This window comes from Leguminivora glycinivorella, chromosome 9 (assembly GCF_023078275.1).
Source record: "Leguminivora glycinivorella isolate SPB_JAAS2020 chromosome 9, LegGlyc_1.1, whole genome shotgun sequence".
Taxonomy (NCBI): domain Eukaryota; kingdom Metazoa; phylum Arthropoda; class Insecta; order Lepidoptera; family Tortricidae; genus Leguminivora; species Leguminivora glycinivorella.
This window is the reverse complement of record NC_062979.1, coordinates 6,589,827-6,615,880: the sequence shown is the minus strand read 5'-3', so window position 1 is coordinate 6,615,880 and position 26,054 is coordinate 6,589,827. Positions and strand designations below refer to the sequence as shown.

Below are 26,054 nucleotides of genomic sequence, written 5' to 3'. Positions count from 1 at the left end.
CAATATTTTATAAAAAAAAGTTACTTTGCAGGCCTAGGCCTAAAAAATAATATGAAATCCCTTTACAGGCCTCTCGAGTTGTTGCGCCCAAAAAGCGATACTTCCTAGCCCATTTTAAGGAACGTAAAGACAATATTTCATTGCATGTTTGAGAAAAGGATATTTATTTACGTAACATTGGCATTTGTTTTAAAACCATCTTCCATACGACGTACGGTATCATTTGTCATTTGTTTCTCCTGTAATTTATTTTGACAGCCCTAAGTAACAGAGTAAGATGATCTCTGTACTGTATTTGTGAAGCTCCCGAGAAGATTGATGCTTCAAAAGTAACAATTCCTTTTTATAGGAGATGGAATAATCATAAACTGTCGCGTTGTATAAACAGAGACAGACGCTGTGATACAATATTTGATGTTGTAGATTTGTGTATACAGGATGAGTTTGTCTTTTGTTAAGATGTGACAAAATCCATGGCATATTTCACAACCGTGACATTAAATTTGTCGCCCTTCCATTGAATTCCAGTGTCATTACACTTCGCCGTTCATTGCCGGTTCAGCAAGGAAATATTGACGCTGAGTAACAATATTACTTATCAAACTAGAAATATACAAAGAATTATTGTCATTGTCAAGTCACTATGGTGATATAGCGCACAGGTATGGAGAGGACTTTGACTTTTATTTTTTTTAATATATCTGGATGATAAACCTGACAACTAAATATGGACTTCGGCTGAAAAAACCTGCAAAATAAACCTGAAGTTAAGATGAAGTAGCTTCGGATCTAAGTTACCCGTTGCGACTTCATTTTACCTTGAAGATGGGTACATCTTCAACATCTTGTGTTTATTTTAAAGCGAAATGATAGGTTACCAAAACTAAGAAAGTCACTGCAGATATTTTGTGTTTGAAGTGGTGTTGGCTGAGTAGATATGAATATGACGCTCAATTATCAAATCATTCAATCCGGAGGTCGCGGAGTCAAATTCTGGCTCGTACCACTGAAATTTTTTGGAACTTACGTACGAAATATCATTGAATATTTACCACAAACTTTTCGGCGAAGGAAAATATCGTGAGGAAATCTACATACACCTGAGAAATGAAAGAAATTCAAAGGTGTACCTATATGTTTCCCAATCCCATTTATATAGCGTAGAAACTATAGCCCGAACATGCATGAGAGGAAGCCTATGCCCAACAGTAGGACGTATGTAGCCTCAATTACTTAAGATGGTTTTAGTTAAGGTGCATACACAATATACTGAACGTACTTATAGATATAAATAAATAAAATAATAAATAAATAATAAATAAATATTATAGGACATTCTTACACAGATTGACTGAGGCCCACGGTAAGCTCAAGAAGGCTTGTGTTGTGGGTACTCAGACAACGATATATATAATATATAAATACTTATATACATAGAAAACATCCATGACTCAGGAACAAATATCTGTGTTCATCACACAAATAAATGCCCATACCGGGATTCGAACCCGGGACCGCGGCACAGCAGGCAGGGTCACTACCGACTGCGCCAGACCGGTCGTCAAAATAGGTACTCAAAGTTTAGTAGTCTCGTAGAACTTTTACATTTAATATTTATTGTAAAGCGTAACGATTGTTGACTCTAGTTCAACAATAGCAACCTCCGCTATAACAGTGACATAGTGCCACAGACCGCAACGCAACGCCGTAATACCGGTACCGTAGCAAAAAACGATGACCAAAATAACGTAACAAGTCCCGTAAACCTGCCTCGAATCTAGCTCCAATTATCACTATACCAAATCAGTCGATTAAGTCGAGAAAAAAAGTTGTCACTATTTAAAAAAAATGTCGTATCTCACATTGTTACAGTTTTTTGAGACGAAATCTTGAGAGATGGAGGCCCATACAACCATTTCAGTCGCAAAAAGAATGTTAATACAAATAGATAAGCACTTTATAGTTACTTAATGTTAAATATATAATTTTTAATTCTTATTGATAAAAATGAAGTGTAGTGTTGCTTTATACAATAAAAGTAGGAATCAAATGAAATAGAGTATTTACTGTGATATTAAGAGGGCTTTCGTGTTAAAAATAGTGAAATCGCAACCGAGCGCTCGATCATACCGTGTGTGGTATCAAATTAAAGGGCTTTGCGAGTAGTTTATAAATATATATCACATTATAGGACTTTTTCTACTTGGTCTAACAAAATATGAGAAAATGTCCAAAAGTGGTAATAATTGTACCGGTGAAGGCTCGTTTTCAAAAAATTTGCAAAAATCAATAATAGCAATTTATAATCACTAAGGTATAACAGCAATTTAAGTAAACGTTGCAGATTAATTTAGTACAAAACTTACTTCGATGTGATGTAGATTTTCAAAGAAATTGTCACTTAATTTTAGGTAATTTCTGAAAAAAATTGAATTCGCCTTAGGCTAGTTTACTCTTTTTCAAAAACTTAAAATAAAAATCTAGTCTGAAATGATTGTGGTACAGGATATACGAATTATAAATTTACCCGTTTTAATATTCAAAATTGTCCAAATTTTACAAATAAGATCGACTGATTCAGCTCTATACGTGCGTTTTTCTAAACGTGCATTAGAGAAAAATTCATAATTAATTTAGAGAGTTAGTTTTCAAAAATCCAGTCTTATAAAAATCAAGATAATAAGATGCTCTAACTGGAACTTGAATTAAATAAATCTATTGGATAACGGAAAGTGTAGTATTTCACCGACTAAAACTATCAATTTTACATTCTTTTGACGTTTTTTTTTGAAAGCAGCCTTAATAGAATTTCTGTTGCGCAATGATAGTTTTTTTCAGTACAGATGCTGTTTTTTTTAACGCAGTAGTGCGAGCAAATCAAGCAATGATTCATTTCTTGTCTGGTCGAAACTCTTAGCTTAGATTTAGGTACTGAAAATCGTCGTACGATATACGTGCGAAAAGGACATTCACAACTCGTGTCGATTTAAAACACTCCCTTCGTTCGTGTATTAATTTATCGCTACTCGTATCGATTTTCCTCTTTTCCGCACTCGTATCTACAAGTATTTTGTTTGGGTTACAAAAAAAACACATTATTTACTCTACTGCGTTTTATTTATGTCTCTTTAACATTACAAATTTGTAGACACTTATCTATACAAAAATCTTGACAAAAGAAGTACAGATCGCTGAAATTAATGTTGATAGTAATATTAATGACGACTACTTCAACAAGTGTCAATTGTGAAATGCCGCAAAATACTAGTTGCTCTATAGAAGACCATATGATCCCCGATCCTTTACAACCCAGCAGCTCGGTACGCACGTTACAATTTTTTTTAATCTTCTTTAGTGAGGGCAACTGAGTACGACGGCATATTTAATTGTTTATAAAGTTTGAGGATACCTGGAAAAAATTAATACAAGAAGCCATTTTGAAAATATAATAAATATTCACTGCTTTCGGTCACGCGTGTACGCTGCGACCATTTTGCGACCGTGTGTCGACCGTTTGGTGACCGTTTGGCGACTGTTTTTTACATGGAATATTACCGTCTTAATCCATATTTTAACAACTTTATTGGTTTTCTAGGCATTATTTTTATTATTTCAGTATAGTATATGCACCGGAGCACTAAAACTTCACCAATCAATATACATAACACGCAAACACCGAGTAGTCAATAATATTATTACTGGTTAAAATGAGGTAAATTGATGGCGCGTTGATAAATTTAGACTTATTTTATGAAATTACTCGAGCAATTTAATTGGCCATGGTAATTAGCCCACATTATATTACAAATGCAAACAATATTTATCTTTAACAAATTCTTACGCCATTACATTTTAATGTCAAATGATTTTATTTCTTTTTTACTTTGACGTCTCTGACAGTCGCCATTTGAAAAGAATGAAATGAACGAATGATTTTGGGAAAGTAGTCGCCAAACGGTAACAATGTGTGCACGCGTAGTGCACACTTCTGTCACTTCAGTGACCATTTGTGCCTGTTACCAATCGTCCCCATTTGGGTCGCCGCGACTAAACGTCGACCGTACTGCGACTAAGCATTGAGACCCGAAGACTTGTGTGTACACAAAATAGGAGGATTTGCGTAGGAACGGCGACCGATTATGGTTATATGGGGGGGTAGACAAATATTTATGTGAATGTGACGTGGTTATTAGAGAATTAAACTAATTAACATAATTATTATCTATTAGCTTTAGAAACAAGAAGACTGCCTTTACAAACGGCATTACTTTGGGCAAATTCATGATAATCAAAATCTAGATGTTGTTTATGATTAGTCTTTCTTTTCAAACTATTCTACAATTTCCTCAGTTTGAAACATTGGTATGTTTAAGTAGTTAGAATAATAATATTACTTTAGCTTTTTAATAGTAGTAAATTTTCATTTAGGTTATGATTTTTGCTTCCCATAAATATTTTATACCCCGCCCGATAAATCCACGAAAAATACGTCACACGAAATCTGCTTCAAAGCACCAACGCCACCGTTTTGCATCACTGGATATAAAATAAAATCCGAGATGCAAACGTTGTAAAGTATTTGTCACCTTGCAAAACTTTTAGTACCATTTTTACGTTCCCATATACTTAGTACCTACTCAATTTTATTGTCAAGCGCGATCACATTGTAGCATGTGGATGAATTTTACTGCGCTTGTAATTCGTGTAGCTTTGCGTGCTTTTTGTTCAAGCCGGCTTGTTGACAAACGTATTGAGTTGAGACGCGATCGAAATGTAGTCTGTCTCTGTCGCGCCACTACAGAAAAGCGACTGGGAGAGGATAGGATTGTGATTTTCGCTTCCAGGTGAACCATAAAATTTATGGTTATAAATAATCTACATACTATAAAGACCATCTCATACTAGCATCTTTCAGCATCAGCAAACCGCCCCTAAGATGGAGAGATGACATCTGCCAATGCCAACAAGCTGGCGAGAACTGGATGTATGTAGAATGTAGATGGCAATGGACCGACAGGCCTGGAGGAATGGAAAGGAAGCCTCTGTCTGAAGGCGGGCGCTTTTACGGCTGCTAGATTAATAGATTGGGGGACACCTTACACAGATGCCATCATAATTATCCCACAGCTCCACGATGTTGGCTTGCGTGTACCACTCTCGTGTCGCTCATGACGCTGGTAATCTCTGGTTCAGCGCTGGCCATCGTGTATAGGACTGAATCAACTGCTCGATGTAACGTTTGTGCAGCTAGCAGCTACCAGTGCCGCAGTGTTGAAACTTCCTATATCACTACTCATACTCATACTCATACCCATACTCATACTCATACTCATACTCATACTCATACTCATACTCAAACTCATACTCATTTATTTGTAAAACCATTTTACACGTCAAGATTTGGTTTAAAAGAATAATATTCATGCACAGCAACAATAATACTTAAGAAAATAAATAGAAAGAAGATTGAGATTGCCAAAATCTAATTCCCCAACGCTCTAAAATGCTAGTGTGTGGTGGGGTGTAGCTAAAACTACTTACGGGCAACAGAAAACACACACAAATTATTTGGGATGAGGCAATGATCTTGAAGATAATGTGAATAACAACCTAGGTTTGATGATGGTCGTTTATGTGAGAGGGATGTGACATAGATTAAGATGGACTTAAGTGTACGTACTTACTTAAATTTTAATTGCAGGTAGCCGTGAGCTTTCGTGGTGAACGCTAGTGTTAGGGACCATCCACACTCATAAGACGCATGTCTTGCGGCGCGCAATGGACGTCTCCGCCACGCCGCCTGAATGTAATTCAAAAAACTTCTCCTCAGTACATTTGGTATAGGAAGGACGTAAGACGCGCCCCCAGGCGGCGCGGCGCGCGCCACGTACAAAATGTACTGAGGAGACGTTTTTTGAATTACATTCAGGCGGCGTGGCGGAGACGTCCGTTCCGCGCCGCGAGACACGCGACGCCTAAGTGGGGACTAACAATCACTTTATTCGTCTATGGGTGACATCGAATACGGAGGAGTTTTGTTATGTTCTTAATCAATGAAAAGCATTTGATTTGTTGTATCACCAGTACCTAGCCAACGTTTTAACCGCTTACGATTCTTAACTTTCGTGAGCGTATCGTAGATAGCTCTCTCTTCGCTTTTCTTGTAGTGCACGATAGAGCCAGACTGCGTTTCAACCGTCATGTATCGTCAACGATTGCCACTTCGGCTTATGTAAAATTTATTCGAAATAGTACTTTTTAGGGTTCCGTAGTCAACTAGGAACCCTTATAGTTTCGCCATGTCTGTCTGTCCGTCCGTCCGTCCGTCCGCGGATAATCTCAGTAACCGTTAGCACTAGAAAGCTGAAATTTGGTACCAATATGTATATCAATCACGCCAACAATGTGCAAAAATAAAAAATGGAAAAAAATGTTTTATTAGGGTACCCCCCCTACATGTAAAGTGGGGGCTGATATTTTTTTCATTCCAACCCTAACGTGTGATATATTATATTGATTTAAACTAACACGATCTTCACTCATATTATTAAATTAAAACGGGACTTAATCGCGTAAAACTTACGTTTTATATTGAAGGGCGTTTTGAAGGGTGGCAAGCAAGAAGTTGAGCAATTACTCCAGTATCTCAATTCCATTCATCAGAAGGTGAAATTTACGTATGAATTGGAATCAGATCGAAGTTTGCCTTTTCTGGACATAAAAGTGATAGGTCGGATGGATGGATCCTTGGCGCACACTGTCTACAGGAAGCCTACTCACACAGATAGATACCTCAATGCTCAGTCTCACCACCACCCTCGTCACCTACTGTCCGTCGTTAATTCCCTAAAGAACAGAGCACATGACCTTTGTGACCCTGAATTTTTAGAGAGTGAGATGTCACACATTCAGGAGGTTCTTAGGAAGAATGGGTACAGGGTGGATTGTCGGCAACCAAGACGAAAGCCTGCGAAGAAGCATCCGAATGTTGCAAGACGACCGGCATTTATGCCCTATGTCAAGGGAGTGACAGACAAGGTTGGTACCATACTAAAGAAGTATTCGATACAGACTGTGTACATGCCGTTGTCGAAGGTGGCGGGGCAACTAAGGTCAGCAAAGGATGTTATTCCATATCAGACGCCAGGCGTTTATAAGATTGACTGTAGCTGTGGTAGTTCTTATATTGGAGAAACCAAACGCACCATAGCGGAAAGGGTCAAAGAACATATCGCGGCGGTCAAAAAACGACAAATAAATAAGTCTGCGGTTGCCGAGCATTTGCTAGAGTCAGGACCGAACCACTGGATTGAACTGCATAATCCCAAAGTCCTTTCAACTGAACGTCTTTACTATAGCAGGAAAGTACGTGAAGCGATTGAAATCAGGAAACATCGTAATTTCAATCAAAATGAAGGGCAAGGGATTTCATCTTCGTGGAATCCAGTGATTAGCAAGTGTAAACGTGAGAAAACTTCCCGTCTCATACCATCAGATGTCGTGAGTGTTGTATGTAGGCAGAGTGGCAACCCTAGCGTAAAAGTGACTGATGACAATCAAGTGCGGGTAGTTCGAAAAACTCGTACAGCTAGAAGATGTTGATACAACTCCCAGCCAGTCTACCCGTGACCACGGACGTAATGTCATGTCCGAAACGTCGGGTTAAATATAAAACGTAAGTTTTACGCGATTAAGTCCCGTTTTAATTTAATAATATGTGTGATATATTGTTGGATAGGTATTTAAAAATGAATAAGGGTTTACTAAGATCGTTTTTTGATAATATTAATATTTTCGGAAATAATCGCTCCTAAAGGAAAAAAAGTGCGTCCCCCCCCTCTAACTTTTGAACCATATGGTTAAAAAATATAAAAAAAATGACAAAAGTAGAACTTTATAAAGACTTTCTAGGAAAATTGTTTTGAACTTGATAGGTTCAGTAGTTTTTGAGAAAAATACGGAAAACTACGGAACCCTACACTGAGCGTTGCCCGACACGCTCTTGGCCGGTTTTTTCAATGAATCTGTCGCTACCGCGCTATAGTCTGACCAAAAAAAGTAGAAATTGTGTCAACATTGTAGTTTCATCCCTTTCTAATCAATATGTGTGAGAAAACGTGACGACACCACGATATTGCCACTATTTAATTTTTACTGACTGTGTCAAACTGTGTCGTTATTCAATCAAGGCCCAAATGCATTTCAAAGCAATTTGACGAGCATATTTAAATTTACATAAGTGACAAACGCTTTCTCAATACTTTGTTTACCTAAACACATACGAATGGCAACACAATTATAAATACCATACGTTGCAGGCAGACACCATTTCAATTACAGTCAATTTTTAACTTAAACGTATAATTTGCATAGAATCCCTCTTTTAAAAGATTTAATTAGACATGTTGTAAGCCTGTACTCTTTCTCTCGTATATATTTTGGGTAAAGGTTAGTGAAATAGCCGATTGACACAACACATGCCTTTATAAGTACTCATATATGGCAATTAAATAGTTAGTGAAGAAATTAATAATGAAATTCTATACACAATCTGGCGATTAAAAGATCTCCCACTGAGCATGAAACTTACAATAACTTGCAGTAAGTTTACATACCTCACATTTGTAAGTTTAGAATGTAAGGTCGGAGAAATATGACAACAACATTCAACTTATTGGTAATTTGAAACTTTCAGAAAATTAGTAGTGCTATATTATTGTAACATGACAAATGAAAACTAATATTATAATATTGCAAGGATGTTTTGATTACAAGTTATTTAAATGTTCATTTATTACATTGCTGCAACAAGGTATTAGCTATATTACATATGCAACGTTACAGCAACATTAACTTTTAAACATCAAGTTTTCAATGTTACTTCAATGTCTAAACTTAAAGTTTCCCAAATGTTCAAAATCAATATTACTGCAACTGACCACTTGAAATATTGGTTTTATGCAGTTGCTGCAATATCACAAATTAAGATTTACTTCAATAAAACCTTTTGATATAACCGGTATATTTTTTTTGTAACATTACAGATAATTATAAATACAATGTCACAGCAATTGCTTTTTTTAAAGAATTCATTTCTCAATGTTGCACCAATTTGTAATATTTACGTTTATTGAACATTTCACATCAACATTACAGTCATTGACCGTTTTAAATATACGTTTGATAATTTTGCTGCGATATCACAAAATTAGCACTCTTTCAATGAGTCTATTTATAAGGGCATAACATTACGGTAAATTATAAACAGTGTAAATGTTTAAGCTAGATTTTTTTACATTGTTTTTCTACTCCTCTTTTGGAGATTTCACATTCGGTTATTCTCGAGAAAATTCAAAATTGTTATTTCTTGATTAAACTATAGTCTGTCAAACAAGTCTGTCAATAAATAAGAACAAAGTAAACTATATGCATCCTATTCTTTAGGTGCGGTCGCTAGACGGCGGACGCAGATCTGGACAATGAATATACACTTAACCGTGCAAATTATCGGTCGACGGTCGCAGACGTGGCCTTGAGCGCATGGACGTCCGATCGAAATCTGGCTCGCTGGATGTTTTGGTCAGCCGAAGCCACGTCCCGAAGACCGTGCACACTGATCGGTCGCGGTCGCGGTCGCTCGACGGCGGACGTCCGCGTAGTATGTTCCTAGCTGTAATAGTTTTCTGTTCTGAGATTAAAGCTAGGAACATACTACGCGGACGTCCGTCGTCGCGCGACCGTGGACGCGGATCTGGATAATGAATATACACTTAACCGTGCAAACTATCGGTCGAAGGTCGTGGACGTGGCCTTGAGCGCATGGACGTTCGATCGAAATCGGGCTCGCTGGATGTTTTCATCAGCCGAAGCCACGGCGTGATACTCTGCAGCCGTACCACCTCGCTTTATTGTGCTCAGATTACCATGGTGGAATGTACCTCTGACCCACCTCTTGTACCTCGTCGGAAATTAAATGTACTGTACATGTAGTTTACCAGAAATATGGGTTTAAAAGGGGTCCGACTGGGGAGTACTACTCCCCAACTTGAAGTTAGGTTCTGTAGACCCTGATGAATAGGTCAGATGGAAAAGGCGGTATTCCTAGGCATGGCACACATGTACCCTTGTTTCGCCGATAAACTTTTCATCGACAACAAATCATCGAAAATTTAGTTCGAGTAATTTTGTTTCAACTACTATTTATTTGAAATTTTCTTAGGTATTATTAGGTACCTACGAGTATAACGTGCGCATCCCGTACGTAGCGGCGTGTGCATCAGTGGGGTTCGAGCCAAACCACAGACCACATTAATATTATATATATTGTGGAACTGGTAAAGGGTGTGATGGTGTTCCCTTTACTGAGCGCAGACTATTTAGCTTGAGGTTCCCAATAAGTTGGCACTCTTAAAAGACGGTGAAGGGTTCAGGCCTGGCTAATTAGAACAACAGCAATAGGATTCATTAGTAGGTACTATCTAACACTAATACCGTAAGTGGTATATCTGTACACTGTCTTTGCTTACACTGAACTGCACTTTGACTATGGCCGCGACGGCAGCGGGTGGACTGAAAAGGGTCCGATATCGGAGGCAAGACCGATATCGCATACATTACAGGCGCCATCTTGGATTGTTTTCATCGAAATCCTTCCGACATCCGATATCGGATCGGATAATGTGAAAACGGACTTACTAGGAAAGATACAACGTGTGATCGGAATTGCGACCTTACGCCATATGTACGCTATTAACTAACTGGATCTTATCTTGGGTAGTTAAGAAGCCTTTCCAAGCAAGCGTAACACACGTTTTTGTATGGGATACAATTCATGTAAAGATGGCAAACAGACAATAAAATTTATCAACGTAGCTACTCATAAACTCATTCAACATTAAGTGACTCATAAACTAAAAGAAAATACTTACCTCATAAACTATTTCAGAAGACGTCGCGTCGCGTCGTTCATAAATGTTGGAGATAAGGTAATATAATAGGTGGAAACTTGAATTCGATCTTTTACTTAGAATACATACGATTATATTTAATTTTACACAATAGGATCTACCGAACTACAGATTATTATAAAAATGCACTGCTTTAAAATGATCACAAAATAAATAATCTAAAATCGGTGCTGCTGCTTTTTTTTCCGAATCAGTCTTTACACTGGCTCTAAGACCCCTAACCCTCCATAACTGACTCGAGAAAATTTAAATTTCTTAAACTGTTTTACAGTATTCAACTATGGGACTGACAAGAAACTCGCCATACGTATTTCTTTTACATCTTAACACGTTCGCCCCGGTACTGTTTTACTGAATTGCCTATACTATGCCAGTAAACATTATCTTAATCACACATTACAATACATGCTACTGGTATTCTACGAAATTCATAGTCCTATGCCACTAGCATTAAGGCTGGTTTTAGTGTCACGCGGACGGTCCGCGCGACTAATTTGTATGAAGTTGATGTTGTCGTCCGCGCCACTTTATAATGCTCCCTGAACTTCATACATACATATTACATACATACGTACGAGAACTCGCATACGAGTTTTATTACATTGCTGTATTTGATGGCTGTGCATAATTGTATGTAACATCAACAGCCCGCAATGTGATTAAAATCGCATGCGAGTTCGCACGCCGTCTAAATCAGGCCTAACGATAAACTATTTGTTGCTTATTTGGTTTCTATCACTTTCATCATTCGATATCCGTTATCTTATAATATCCATATTACATATAGATTCTAGGATTATTGTCATAAATAAGTAATGTAGTAACCGAAGACAGTATTATAGAGATTATTTGTTGAATTCATTTAGACACAATAAAACTATGGAAACGGATTATATCGCGTATAATGAATTTACCATTCATCCCGACGTTTCGAACACTTTACAGCATTTGTGGTCAACTAAGGAAAAATTACAATGTGCAAAAGCTACCCACATACAAGAAATATTAATGAAGACACAGTTAATAAAGCTAGTTATACAATATTTAACAAATTTTACATTACTAGGTATGTAAAAACAATTAATTAGTTAATCTACACAAAATTTGCTAAACCAAATGGCGAATGTCCAACACCATACATTCTGGGTAGATACCGCTTCTCCTTAGCAAGAAACAGCTTATCAAACTTTATAGCGTGATTGACTTTATCCATGACATGTTCAGAGACTGCAGACCTTTGCCAACGGTGCTTGACATCCGCTATGTGTTCCTTCACCCATGTGGAAATACTTCGTTTCGTCTGCCCTACATATGACAGGCCGCACTCACAGTCTAACCTGTACCCTCCTGCATTTTGTAGAGGAGTTTGACACTTCATAGACCTCAGGAATTGTGACATCTTCTTCATGGGCTTCAAATAAGTTTTAATGAAAGTCCGTTTCAAGATGTGACTGATCCTATATGTGACCCCTCTAAGAAAAGGCAAAATAGCAAGCTGGCGCTCGACTGTAGGGATCTTCAAACAGGCCTTCTGCTTGACATGCAGTATCTTGAGCTTTTTCGTCAACAGCGCCTGCCTGGCATGTCGAAGCTCCGCGGCCAAATTCTGGTTGTCACATATCCTCTGAGCTCCCTGAAACAAAGATTTGCCCATAGTAGCTAGTTGACAGGGATGGTGGTGAGATTGGCCATTTATGTACCTATCAGTATGAGTAGGTTTTCTATACACAGTGCAACCTAAGCTATTATCAGGATTCCTCAAAATGAGAACATTCATGAAGGGACGAGAACAGTCTTTATCCATAGTAAATTGTATCGTATGACCATTTAAATTCTATCCATAGTGAACTATGAAGAAAGTTGAAACACTACTTTTAGGAAGCATAGTAAAAGTGCCATCTACATATCTTTTGAATATCTTCGGCTGGACGGCAGCCAATGAGAGTGCTGTCTCCTCGAAGTACTCCATAAAGATGTCGGCAACTACTGAAGACACAGGAGACCCCATTGTCACGCCATCCACTTGAAGGTAGAATTCATCATTCCATAGCAAGTAGCCCATATGTTCTGCTCTCGCACCCTCTTCTTGACAATTTCATTGCAGTCTTTTATATTCTTGGGGCCTTTGGTTTACTTATTTAGTCTTCACTTCTTCAATGTCATAATTTGGATTTCTTTCCACCCCTTTTTGCCAAGAGTGGCACAGAAACTTAGTAGTTCATGTGCTCTGCCTACCTCTTTATGGGATAGAGGCGTGATATCTTTTTCTAAGGCCCATATTTCCCTCTTGTGCCGTCTTCTCTTCTTCAATGGCCCATTGTAGTTATTCAGTACAATATTTTTCTTCTAAAATTTGCTTCTGGACTTTTCCAACCTGCCTTGGTTTATCTATAACAAAGTAATGTTTCAGAATAGAATTGCATAAAAACAATGGGAAAAAAATTGATAGTATATAAAATAAATATTACTAGCTTTTGCCCGAGGCTTCGCATAAGTCACTCTCTGTCTCTTCCACTATTTCCACTTAAAAAATCACATCAATTTGTCACTCCATTTTGCTGTGAAGGACGGACAAACAAACAGATACACACACTTTCCCATTAGTATGGATGGGCCGGACAATGTCTGTCTCATGCACACACAGAGTTGAGCAAAAATTGCCACAATGCGACGAGTCAGAGATTGCTCAAGACCGTGACAAATGGAGATCCATGGGTGAGGCCTTTTCCCAGCAGTGGGACACTATGTAGTCTATTAATATAGCCCGAAGCTTTAAGCAGGGTCACTACACTGGCCAGACATGTCATATTAACATATAATAACTTACATAAAGCGGGATTTCGTCTTGTTCACAATGAGGCCGACTTCCTTTGAGACCATATATTATTTTCATCATCTCAGAACTAACTTCCCTCAATTATCCTGTGGACTGCAAAATACTTAGATGTAGTTTATATTATTAGACCTGAAGTTTAGAATTTTTAGCAGTATTCATAAGTTAAACTAAAATTATTTTCTTTCTTTTTGACATTTGCATTACGTTTCATCTTCATCCACATAAAATTTCTTAAAAAAGTTGTATCATTGAACAATGTTGTAGGAAGAATATACATTTAAAGTAATCAATATTAAATACATAATCATGTATAAAATCAATAAAATGTGCAAAATTTCAAAAGGCGTTATAATATGGACCACGTATTCCGTAAATCGAAACGTGAGAAACGTCAATATACAATGTTGCCAGCTGTAACTTACAATTAACGTAGTATCTTCTTAGTAGTTTGTGCAATTAACAAATTGACAATTTTTATTTGGTAAAATAATTTATTGATTAGCTATACTTTAGTAAGACATTGTTAAACAGACCCTAAATATTTTTAACATCGTCAAAAGATTTTAACAGTGTATTCCTGACCACTTTTAGAGACTATAATGTTATGTACTTATACTTTTCTGGATATTGCCTAGCTTCAGAGTTATTACCAATTGAAAAAAGATGTTATTGTTAGTCAGTAAAAAGATCCTTTACGGGAGTTGATGCCACTATGGAGATTATGGTCTCATCGCATCGTCTACTTCCATATCGATAAGATTTGATTTCGTATGCGTCGCATCGCCGTCGCGCGACCATCGCCCACGCAAGCCACGGCGTCACTATCCTCATTGATAAATGTCAAAAAGTAAAAAGTAAAATCTTTCAAGAATGAAGTTTTTAGAAAAAAAAAGTTAAAACTCGTTTCAAGTGCTAGTTTTATGAAAAACATTTACTTTTTACGTGAAAATACATTCAGAAACAAAATTCATGTAATATCTTTTTTTTGATTTACACAAAAAATGGGTGGTTAAATAGTATATTTCGGCTTATTCACTCCCACGGTGTATAAAGGGAATTAAGATATACAAGAAGCAAGGCCTTTGACACTGTCTCAGTTACCTTACCATCCTACTCAAAAAGCTAGAACATTGGGGGATTCGGGGGTCGCATTGGATTGGCTTGCTAGCTTACAGGGCGCACACAAATTGGATCACCGATCTTAAAAACCGGCCAAGAGCGTGTCGGGTCACGCTCAGTATAGGGTTCCGTAGTTTCCCGTATATTTTTTTCAAAACCTGTTTAACCTATCAAGTTGAAAATAATTATACTAGAAAGACTTTTTCAAGTTGTTGTTTAAAAGTTAGAGGGGGGCACACTTATTTTTTTCTTTTTAGAGCCATTATTTATGAAAATATTAAAAATATTTTTATATTAAAGGAAAAAATGGAAAAATTTACGCTTTCGGCGGGACTTGAACCCGCACCATTAAAAAAAAAAAATAAAAAAAAAATAAAAAAAATGTTTAGAATCGTTAGCAGACGTTTCTGCTTAATAAAAATTAATTTAATATTAAAAATGTCAAAAAAAATATTTTTGTAAACCCCTATTCATTTTTAAATACTTATCGAACAATATATCACACGTTAGGATTGAAATGAAAAAAAAAAAATCACTCCCCACTTTACATGTACGGGAGGGTATTCTAATATAATTATATTTTTTTTCACTTTTAATTTTACTACATTGTCGGCGTGATTGATATACATATTGGTACCACATTTCAGGTCTCTACTGATAACTTCTCTCGTCTTTAATTTTTTGAGGCCCAAAAAAGGTGTTTGAGGCAACGTGAAAGTAGAGTTCCTCAGAAGTCGCATAGTATTTATTCTAGATCATTTGGCCGGGTCCTTCACCGTGCCAGAACAGTGCAAAGTGGTAAAAAAATAATCCAAAAAAGATTTTTATATTAAAGGAAAAAATGGAAAAATTTACGCTTCCGGCGGGACTTGAACCCGCACCATTTTTGCAATCCGTGCAATGCTCTTACCAATTGAGCTACGGAAGCCACGCCGGACTTCGCAAATCTTTCCATGCCTTTCCTTTTTGGTGCGGGTTCAAGTCCCGCCGGAAGCGTAAATTTTTCCATTTTTTCCTTTAATATAAAAATGTTTAGAATCGTTAGCAGACGTTTCTGCTTAATAAAAATTAATCCAAAAAAGGTTCTTGAGGCAATTTGTCATTTTTACCAGTAAAAGATGAGGGTCTAAATAGCCATGGAAAAATAATGCCATGACATGAGGTGGGGTCCATACCCAGCCATTCGATCTTGAAAGTCAATTTTTTAGTTTTCCGTAAATAACTCGTAAACGGTGGCCCACAGCAAAAAAATATGGTAAACAGAAAATATCTACATTAAATTGTCTACAAGAAAGGTTATGTACGTTTTTTCGATAGGAACAATATATAAGTGGATAATTTAGTAAGAAAGTTTTTTTTAATCGATTACATGCTCCGTTTTTCTTCAATACCTCGTAAACGGTGGCACACAGCAAAAAACTTTGTTAAACAGAAAATATCTACATAAAATTTCCTATAAGAAAGGTTATTATAAGGGGTTACCCTCATCTGGCAGAATAATTTTAGTCCGAAACACACTTCGCATAACATGTTTCGCAGTAACACTTTCAGTCGAATTGTTTGTTTGTTACAATACAGTAAAACGGAGCTATTTTGCTCCCCCATGGGTAACTTTGCACCACCTTTAAATATGGTTTGATTGCCTCAAGGATCAAAATGTATGGTTGATTAGATGAATTATTCAAATCCACCCTCATACACATATCATAAAAGGGTTACCCTCATCTGGCAGAATAATTTTGGCCAAAAACACACTTAGCATAACATGTTTCGCAGAAAAAACATTCGGTCGAATGGTAATTTCGCAGAAAACTTAGTTGGCATTATTACTACCACGCATAAGATACATTTGGCAGAATATTGTTTTACAGAACATTACTTTGGTCAAATTTGATTTAGCGTGATTGTATGTACCATAATAATCTTATAGCATAATATTACAATAGCAGAATTATTACACGCTATCAAAAAAGAAAAACTGCCCCAGAGTCACTATTAGGTACGACGACGAGCGAAGCGAGGAGGAGTGTTAGGTATCTTGCATCCCAAACACATCCAACTCGCTATCAAATAGCGAATTGCAACTTTATGCCTCCTACATATTATGCACAAATGTTATCTATTTCATGTAATCTATTTCAAAAAACTTACCTACTAAAACATTGATCCTAGCGAAAAATCTTATAGAACCTTTCTTGTAGGAAATATTATGTAGATTAATTCTGTGTAACATCATTTTTGGCTGTGTGCCACCGTTTTTGAGTTATCAACAAAAAACTGCCCATGTAGTCTATTTAAAAATACTTTCCAACTAAAAAATTGATCCTAGCGAAAAAACTTATATAGGTTCACTATTCTCTGGCAGAAACTTTTTACTCATTTGATTCGTATAATAGTTCTTGGCAGAAGTCACGTTTGGCAGAAACACCTTACGCAGAATATGCTTTGGCATAAATCATTTCGCAGATTTTTGTAATACCGAATTGTTTCTTGTCATAATGTTGATGAGCATAATAGTCTTCTAGTCAAACAATACTTTTGCAGATAACATTTTTTTTTTAATGTTTTTATCTCTTTATTTACATGAACATATTTACATAATTATATAAGAAACTAAGACTAAACTTAAAAGCTAGCTAATGTCTAAAATAGGCCCTTGAGGCATTGTACCAAGGATACTGGCGACATTAAATGGGCCGCTTTTTGTTGATCGATTTTGAGATTTGAGTTGAAACTCCTAAATTTGCACTTCAGAAAGAATTATAAGACAAACTTTCCTACTAAAATATTGATCCCAGCGAAAATTCTTATATATCCTTTCTAGTAGGCAATATTATATAGATTATTTCCGGTTATGAGCCACCGTTTTCGAATTATTTACAAAAAGCGGCCCATGTAATCTATTTAAAAATACTTTCCAACTAAAAAATTGATCCTAGCGAAAAAACGTATAGAACCTTTCTTATAGAAAATTTTATTTAAATTTTTTCTCGTGAACATTTTATTTAGCTGTGGGCCACCGTTTACGAGGTATTTACAAAAACGGCCAATGAAATCTATTTAAAAATAATTTCCAACTAATATTGATCCTAGCGAAAACTCTTATAAAACCTTTCTTGTAGGAAATATTATGTAGATTATTTCTGTATACCATTATTTTGGGCTGTGAGCCACCGTTTTTGAGTTATCAACAAAAAACTTCCCATGCAATCTATTTAAAAATACTTTCAACTAAAATATGTGAGTGTGGACGTGAAAACGTCCCACTTTGTCGATTGCTATAAAGCCACTTTGTCAGTTTAAATGCATAAAAGATACAAGTAAATCTCGCCTTAATGGTAACCGACAAACACACTCACACATTGATCCTAGCGAAAAAATGTATAGGACCTTTCTTGTAGGAAATTTTATGAAGATATTTTCTTGTGAACATTTTATTTAGCTGTGAGCCACCGTTTACGAGGTATTTACAAAAAACGGCCCATGAAATCTATTTAAAAATACTTTCTAACTAAAATATTGATCCTAGCCACAGAACACCCCACTAGAAGCCAAATGCAAGCGATATTGTTCGAGACGCAAATCACCAATCCTTGCGGGGTGAGGCGGGCGCGCACGGTGCTGCCATTGGTCGTTTCAAATAATGGCGCGCCTTTATGATTAGCAGTAGGGATGGGAATGGGACATGTCTATTATAGACAATGGTACCGGTACGGTACCAGTACTGTGGTGAATTTGTTTTGCAACAAATTATAATATTATAATTAAATTATAATAAGGCCTAGTTACCCTTCGGGTTGGAAGGTCAGATGGCAGTCGCTTTCATAAAACTAGTGCCTACGCCAAATCTTGGTAGTAGTTTCCAAAGCGGACCCCAGGCTCCCATGAGCCGTGGCGAATGCCGATGCCGGGATAACGCAAGGAGGATGATAATTGTGATAGCATCTCAATAAAAATCATTCTAGTAACTAATAACTAAACTGTGCATTTTTACTTACGTTTACTAAGTTAAATAACCAACTAAATATTCTAAACTAATCAATGAACTAAATACCACTACAGACTCTACAGATTCTAGATAATTATTCACTATTACAAATCTGCTTTCTTTTATATTTCATAAAATGGTAGCACATGGTACGAACGGCAGTACGAAGTTCCCGCAACAGACATAAACTAACATGGCCCCATGCCTAGTCGTTTACGTGAAAGGGATAGCATATCACATTGTTAACTCGGTAAAGAGGGATGGACGCGCCTCGGCGCCGCTCAGCACAACCATATTGACCAGTATAAATGAACTCCGCGGACAATAAACAATATTCAACAAAATAATTAATTTGACTTAACTGTGGAATGTTGTTCCATCTTTTTTACATGTAGAAGTGTTAGAAGACTTGCCACACCACTTTATGCTGTAAGAGACCATTGTTTGCAACCAAAATTGATTATTTAAGATTTTTTCCCGAGCGGACACGGACACTGTTAGCGGGTCGTATACTTGGGCGCTACTGATCGGTGTCGCACGCGTTCAAACTTTTATAAACCTGATTTGTCGTATGCTTGGTGACCGCGAGTCGCCCTGTAAGGGCCATCTTGTTGTATTGATCTGTGATCCTAGCGAAAAATCTTATAGAAACTTTCTTGTAGGAAATATTATGAAGATTAATTATGTATAACATTATTTTTGGCTGTGAGCCTCCGATTTCGAGTTATTAACAAAAAACGTCCTACGTAAGCTATTTAAAAATACTTTCCAACTAAAATTAATCTATTTAAAAAAACTTACCTACTAAAATATTGATCCTAGCGAAAAATCTTATAGAACCTTTCTTGTAGGAAATATTATGTAGATTAATTCCGTGTAACATTATTTTTTTTTAGCTGTGAGCCACCGTTTTTAAGTTATCAACAAAAAACGGCCCATGTAATCTATTTAAAAATACATTCCAACTAAAAAAATGATCCTAGCGAAAAATCTTATATAACCTTTTTTATAGGAAATTTTATGTAGATATTTTCTGTTTAACATAGTTATTTGCTGTGGGCCACCGTTTACGAGGTATGGACGAAAAACGGAGCATTTAATCGATTAAAAAAACTTTCTTACTAAATTATCCTTTTCTATATTGATCCTATCGAAAAAATGTATATAACCTTTCTTGTAGAAAATTTTATGTACATATTTTCTGTTTGACATATTTTTTTGCTGTGGGCTACCGTTTACGAGTTATTTACGAAAAACTAAAAAAAATACTTTCAAGATCGAATGGCAGGGTACAGACCCCACCTCATGTCATGGCATTATTTTTCGATGGCTATTTAGACCCTCATATTTTACTGGTAAAAATGACAGATTGCCGCAAGAACCTTTTTGGAATTCTTTTTTTACCACTTTGCACTGTTCTGGCTCGGTGAAGGACCCGGCCAAATGATCTGGCATAAATACTATGCGACATCTGAGGAACTCTACTTTCACTTTTTAATAATTCCAGGTTGCCTCAAACACCTTTTATGGGCCCCAAAAATTAAATCTTTAATAATTCATAGCTCGATAAAGCCCCACTCCCCAGCTGCCAGACTTGCAGACCTGATGTTGGTTATGATCAGAGAAGCATCTGAGCACCTTTACAGGTTGCCTCAAGTACCTACTCCAAAATCCTGCCAGCTCTTGGAAGTCTTGGACCATTAATTGATCATTTCACGTAAATTAATATTTTCTTCTTTAAATACTTATAAATTATATGCCAGAGACTAATTACTAAGAGGGGTCGTTTCTTATCAAATACAACTTATTATACTGTTCGCCCGTATTAGGTTTACACCCTGTATATACCCGTCCTAGCGAAATCACGATATGCATTTTCGCCACTGACGGTAACGGAACTAAATAATATTAAATATAATTTTCCCTCGGTTTCTGAACACGGTTTTAGAGTTGGCAACCCCGGACCGCGACGCGACGCCATCTTTTATTTATTCTATCGTGGTGCGCGTCCTTCTGTGAGTTAGCTGACGGAAATATGGTGAGATTTGCTATTTAATTACCAATTTACAGCCTATGTGGCAGTTAACTGTTAGATAGTTTATTGTGGGACTAGGTTGGTTTGTGTAATATATCATATTACAGAAAAACGGCTCGTCACGTCGCGGGTAGCGCTTACGCCGCCTTCGCGCCCCACTTGAATCGACGACCTACATGTCGCATCCGCGAATTATTTTTAACATTATAAATCAATATATTTTTATACTGTGTTCAGGTTCAGGGTTGTTTTTGCCCATGCCCCATCATCTGCCGCGATCCTGGACAAGTTGGCGATCAACAACAGGATCCGGCCTGCGTGCAATGGCCAGTGAAGTCTATCCCAGTGCCTGTATTATTATCAAGTCATCACGCTGTCGTCGTCGGACTCGTCGGTTACAAATGACGCGGCAGATCTCTCTTAAGCTTAGAAAGGTATGTAGTTGCGCGTTCCATTTATACGTCTACTTTGATTTCCTTTTTGACTTGTGAATATTGTCGTGAGTTCGTGGCATAATAATTAGTGTTACTTAGTATTATCAAAGCTTGTAAAATCGTAAGTGACATACAGTTAATCTAGTACAGTTGTCGGTACGTAATTGCAAAGGTTGTATTTGGTTCTAATTTATCAACACAGAGTTGTTTTCAAGTTTCCAAGTAACTTGTTATTTACATGCATATAAATTTAAAGATAAACTGAATGTTTATGAAAAAAAAATAGTGTTTCTTTGTTCAGTGTCTGCTACTTTATAAAGTTGTAGTTATCCACCTACGTAAATACGTACAGATACAGAATCAGATTTATCGAATCTTTAGTGCCTCCGTCAGACATTTAGGGCCCAGTTAAGCATAAATTCATTTAGGGCCACTTGTACCAACTGCTTAACTCAAGGTTAGTGGGCTATCAACTGTCAAATTCCATATGAAATGGTGGGTTAGCCTCGGGTCAACCCTCCATTTTCGGTGGTGCAAGTGACCCTTAGGTATGTAGTCAGTTGTGATTGCCTGATATTACAACTTGACAATATAAAGCCGTCGAGGGTACAATATTTGTATCTTGTCTACAACATTTATTTTGTGTTTCATTGTGTACCAAGTATAAAAACGTCACGTCACGTAAATAGTCCCACATGACCCTTTGATAGTCCAAGCTCAGTTTAATTAACCCAAGAGATTTGTGTAAATTAAGCATTTGGGTTCATTTAATTGCTAATTATTTGTGTGTGTTCATAAATATTCCTGGGTTTTCTTATTAACTGTTTCTGCACCTCATTAACTAACACTGCATATTTGCTTCTCCCTGTTATTTTCACTTGCTTAGCTCACGCACCGGACATTTCAGATGGTTGTGGCGCAGTGCTCTGCTACTTCGTGCCACAGGCCATTCTCCAACTGCAGATCTACGTGTCAGCGCGACAGTGCACTCACTCACCTTGTTTGGCCCGGTGGAATTTGGTTAGCTTGCACATTTTACCCTTCTCTTCATTAATTTATTTCTGTATTTTCATTCAGTAAATACAAAATGTCAACAATGACAGTAGTGATAACAAGAGCGAGGATATTGACGAAGCAAAACTTAAATAGAAATTTCCTTTAAAAATAATCTGCCATATTTTTAAACCCAATTTCTATTTAAATCTCATTGAAATTTATAATGATCATAGGAGTTGACCGTGACGTCAGTCGACACGTTTTCGTTTAATTTCCATATCAGCAAATCATTCAAATTCGTTTTGAGAGTTCTTAAAAAGAAACTGATTTTACTAGAAGGAAAGTAGCCTATAATAAAAATGTATTGATAAATAATCATCTCAATCTCACATCATTTTTAGAATTCTATAGTCAACTAGCAACCCTTATAGTTTCGCCATGTCTGTCTGTCTGTCTGTCTGTCTGTCCGTCCGTCCGTCCGTCCGTCCGTCCGCGGATAATCTCAGTAACCGTTAGCACTAGAAAGCTGAAATTTGGTGCCAATATGTAATTATGTATATCAATTACGCCGACAAAGTGGTAAAATAAGAAGCGGAAAAAAATGTTTTGTTAGGGTAAAGTGGGGACTGATTTTTTTCATTCCAATCCCAACATGTGATATATTGTTGGATAGGTATTTAAAAATCAATACGGGTTTACTAAAATCGTTTTCTGATAATATCAATATTTTCGGAAATAATCGCTCCTAAAGGAAAAAAAGTGTGTCCCCTCTCTAACTTTTGAACCATATGTTTAAAAAAAAAAATACAAATGTAGAACTTCACTCTAAGACCAAATTAAATTATTTCATAGGAAATATAGAATGCCTTGGTCATTTTTTCTTTGTATATGACATTTATTTCAGTTTATAATGTAGAACTTTATAAAGACTTTCTAGGAAAATTGTTTTGAAGTTGATAGGTTCAGTTGTTTTTAATAAAAAATACGGAAAACTACGGAACCCTACACTGAGCGTGGCCCGACACGCTCTAGGCCGGTTATTTTTACACTTTACTATGAATAACAAATCTCATAAGTCGATTAAATTTATTGTAGACTAGGGTGGTCCAAAAAAAAATGTTTTTTATTGTTTGAGCTCCACATGGTTATTTCTACACGAAAACTTATTAAAATCATGTCAACCAATTTTGAGAACAATCAGACTTTATTTAGAGGTCGCTCAAAATAAAGCAATAATGCCATACTGAAATGTATGAAATGAACTTGACTAAAGAAAAAATCTTACATGGAGGTATTTTAATGGTTTAATTATATTTTTCCCTATTTCATTAGAGCTAAATAAAACATGAACTGGGCAGTTTGCAATGTTTTAATTATTTCGGTTTTTATTTTATTATAGGAGATATCCAATTTTAAATGTATCTTGAGCGACCTGTAAATAATGAGCAAATGGGTTAAAATTTGGTACATAAACTACTAATTCATAATAGAACAAAGGGAACCATGTGGAGAAAGGATTAGTCATATTTATTTTTCTTCCATACAAATGTGGACCACCCTATTGTAGACCATGTTTCAACAAATTTGAGAGCCTTGAATTCGCTTAGGGAACGCACTGACCTGTGGGTCACTCTTATAATATATATAGTTGTCCAAAAACTGGACAGTGTAACTAACGCCGTGTCTTGCGTGGGCGATGCGACGTATACGAAATCAAACCTTATCGATATGGAAGTGTGAGACGCGACGGCGACCGTCGCCCTCGCAAGACACGGCGTCACTAGCAATACTAGCATTAAGTGGAAAGAATAGTCTACTTTCCTTTTAGTCAATTCAGCGTGTGCTACTCTGCGGCGGCGGCGGCGGCGGCGGCGGCGCCTTCATAATGAACTTCAACTAACTATATGGTAAAATGATGTACGTAATTACGTATAACGTACAATATGTACGTATGATGTTTATGACTGCACCTATAGGGAGAAACGAAATAATGGGCTTTGATTGTATCAGTACTCATAGATAGAATCTACATTATTTACTTTTTTCTTATGGAAATTGATGTACAAATGTCGTTTATTATGTACGTATTGAAAAAATCATTACTTTCAGTAATTCCGCATTACACCTGAACCTTATGAGCTATTATGCCAGGTGTACAGGTAAGTGAGACGGAGATTTGTTCCTTCCACGCTCAAAGCCCATTATTTCGTTTCCCCCTATACTTAGGAGGCCTAAGCCGAAAAGCGCTATCTCAAACGAAAATCCATAATTAACTTATAAAGTATCTATAGGTATCTGTGGAATAGGTATCGAGACAAACCTTATTGGTTTAACGATACTATGTAAATTAATTAGAGATTTATGTTTGTGATTACCTAAATAAATAATAATATCACTGACGTTTACGTTTCCAAAATCATTTGGTTTTGAGACAGCGCCACTCGGCTTAGCAGGGCAGTATAGGTATAGTCATAAACATCATACGTACATATGCCGCCGCCGCAGAGTAGCACACAAATCAGCTTCTTTTTAAGTTTGCTAATTATGGAAATAGTACGACTTTCGTGTTTAGTGACGTCAACTCATTTAGGGTGCGTTGGGGCAATTTCGAACCACAGAAATGCTCTGGTAATTTCGAACGGGGAACATTGATATGATGGAAATAATGGTGATTTTTCTGTGACTTTCGAAATTACCCCAATGTACGCTATCAGACATATTCAATAGAAATTTGATTTAAAAATAACTTATGCCAATGTGTTTCTTATAATTATCTAATGCTTCATTTGTAATTTTGTATGGTATAAAATATTTTAAGTACAGGAAAATTCCATGTACAAAACCACACTGCAAAGTCTCCTCTTGAAGACTTATCAGTTTCTAAGAAATCGTGCAGACGTATTGGAGACTGTGCAGGATGAGAGCAGGCAAATAATAATAATTGGCTAGTCAAAGTCACCGCCTGCCTATTTTTTCATGTTTTTATAACATAATATGATCAAGGCAGGTGCCATAGTCTCCCATAGTACCGGTTACAAGTCCACCAGCAATTCAACCTAATAGCCCGGTTTCTTTTATTTACCTTTTTCTATCAATAGTTCTACACTAACCGGCGCTTGTCCTTGGGTGCATTACTATAGTGCGGACAGGGATAATCGCCGGGTAGTGTCACATTACATTTAGAGTAAATTGTCTAGAAAGCACAGCCGAAGCCAACAGCACAGAGGCCGTGCTGTCCGGGACCCCATGGTCCCGAGTACTGGAAAGGACAAACAAATAATCAATAAGTTAAATCATACAAAATAATTATCATAAATCCTTCATCTCATCAGCGGCAAACTCATGTTTCATGTGTACAATCAGAATTATAGATTGAATGAATTTATTTTTTTGCAGGTATGTCACTTGAGGCGAGGAGGACTTGAGAAGGTGCGTCTGCGAACGGCCTTAGTGACGCCTCTTCAGCGCGACGGGTGGTCTCCTCAAATATGAGAAGGAGCTCGGGTCCTGCGGGCTCTTAACCGTCGTAGTATTCACGCAGTGTTTTAAAATAGTGTTTGTGTGTATTATGATAACATTTATGTTCAATTCAAATGTCTAACTCTACATAAGTATTCATATCATTTTTCATTAGTATGGTGCTGTTTTTGCGGTCTGAAGAAAAACTTTAAATAAAATA

The 26,054-nt window shown here is 36.8% G+C and overlaps 1 protein-coding gene and 1 long non-coding RNA gene across 2 annotated transcripts; one reads left to right on the top strand and one right to left on the bottom strand.

Moving 5' to 3' along the window:
• Window positions 1-13,032: 13,032 nt before the first annotated feature.
• LOC125229608 lies at window positions 13,033-13,951 on the bottom strand. Its single transcript, XR_007177424.1, has 2 exons — window positions 13,795-13,951; window positions 13,033-13,355 (listed from the first exon to the last, which is right to left on the bottom strand). It is a non-coding gene; the product is annotated as an uncharacterized LOC125229608 (long non-coding RNA).
• Window positions 13,952-20,845: 6,894 nt separating this feature from the next.
• Window positions 20,846-26,054, top strand: LOC125229874. Its single transcript, XM_048134813.1, has 4 exons — window positions 20,846-20,948; window positions 21,183-21,379; window positions 22,287-22,399; window positions 25,772-26,054. Exons 2-4 carry the CDS (start codon window positions 21,203-21,205, stop codon window positions 25,782-25,784), a joined length of 303 nt encoding a protein of 100 aa, XP_047990770.1. The 5' UTR covers window positions 20,846-20,948; window positions 21,183-21,202; the 3' UTR covers window positions 25,785-26,054.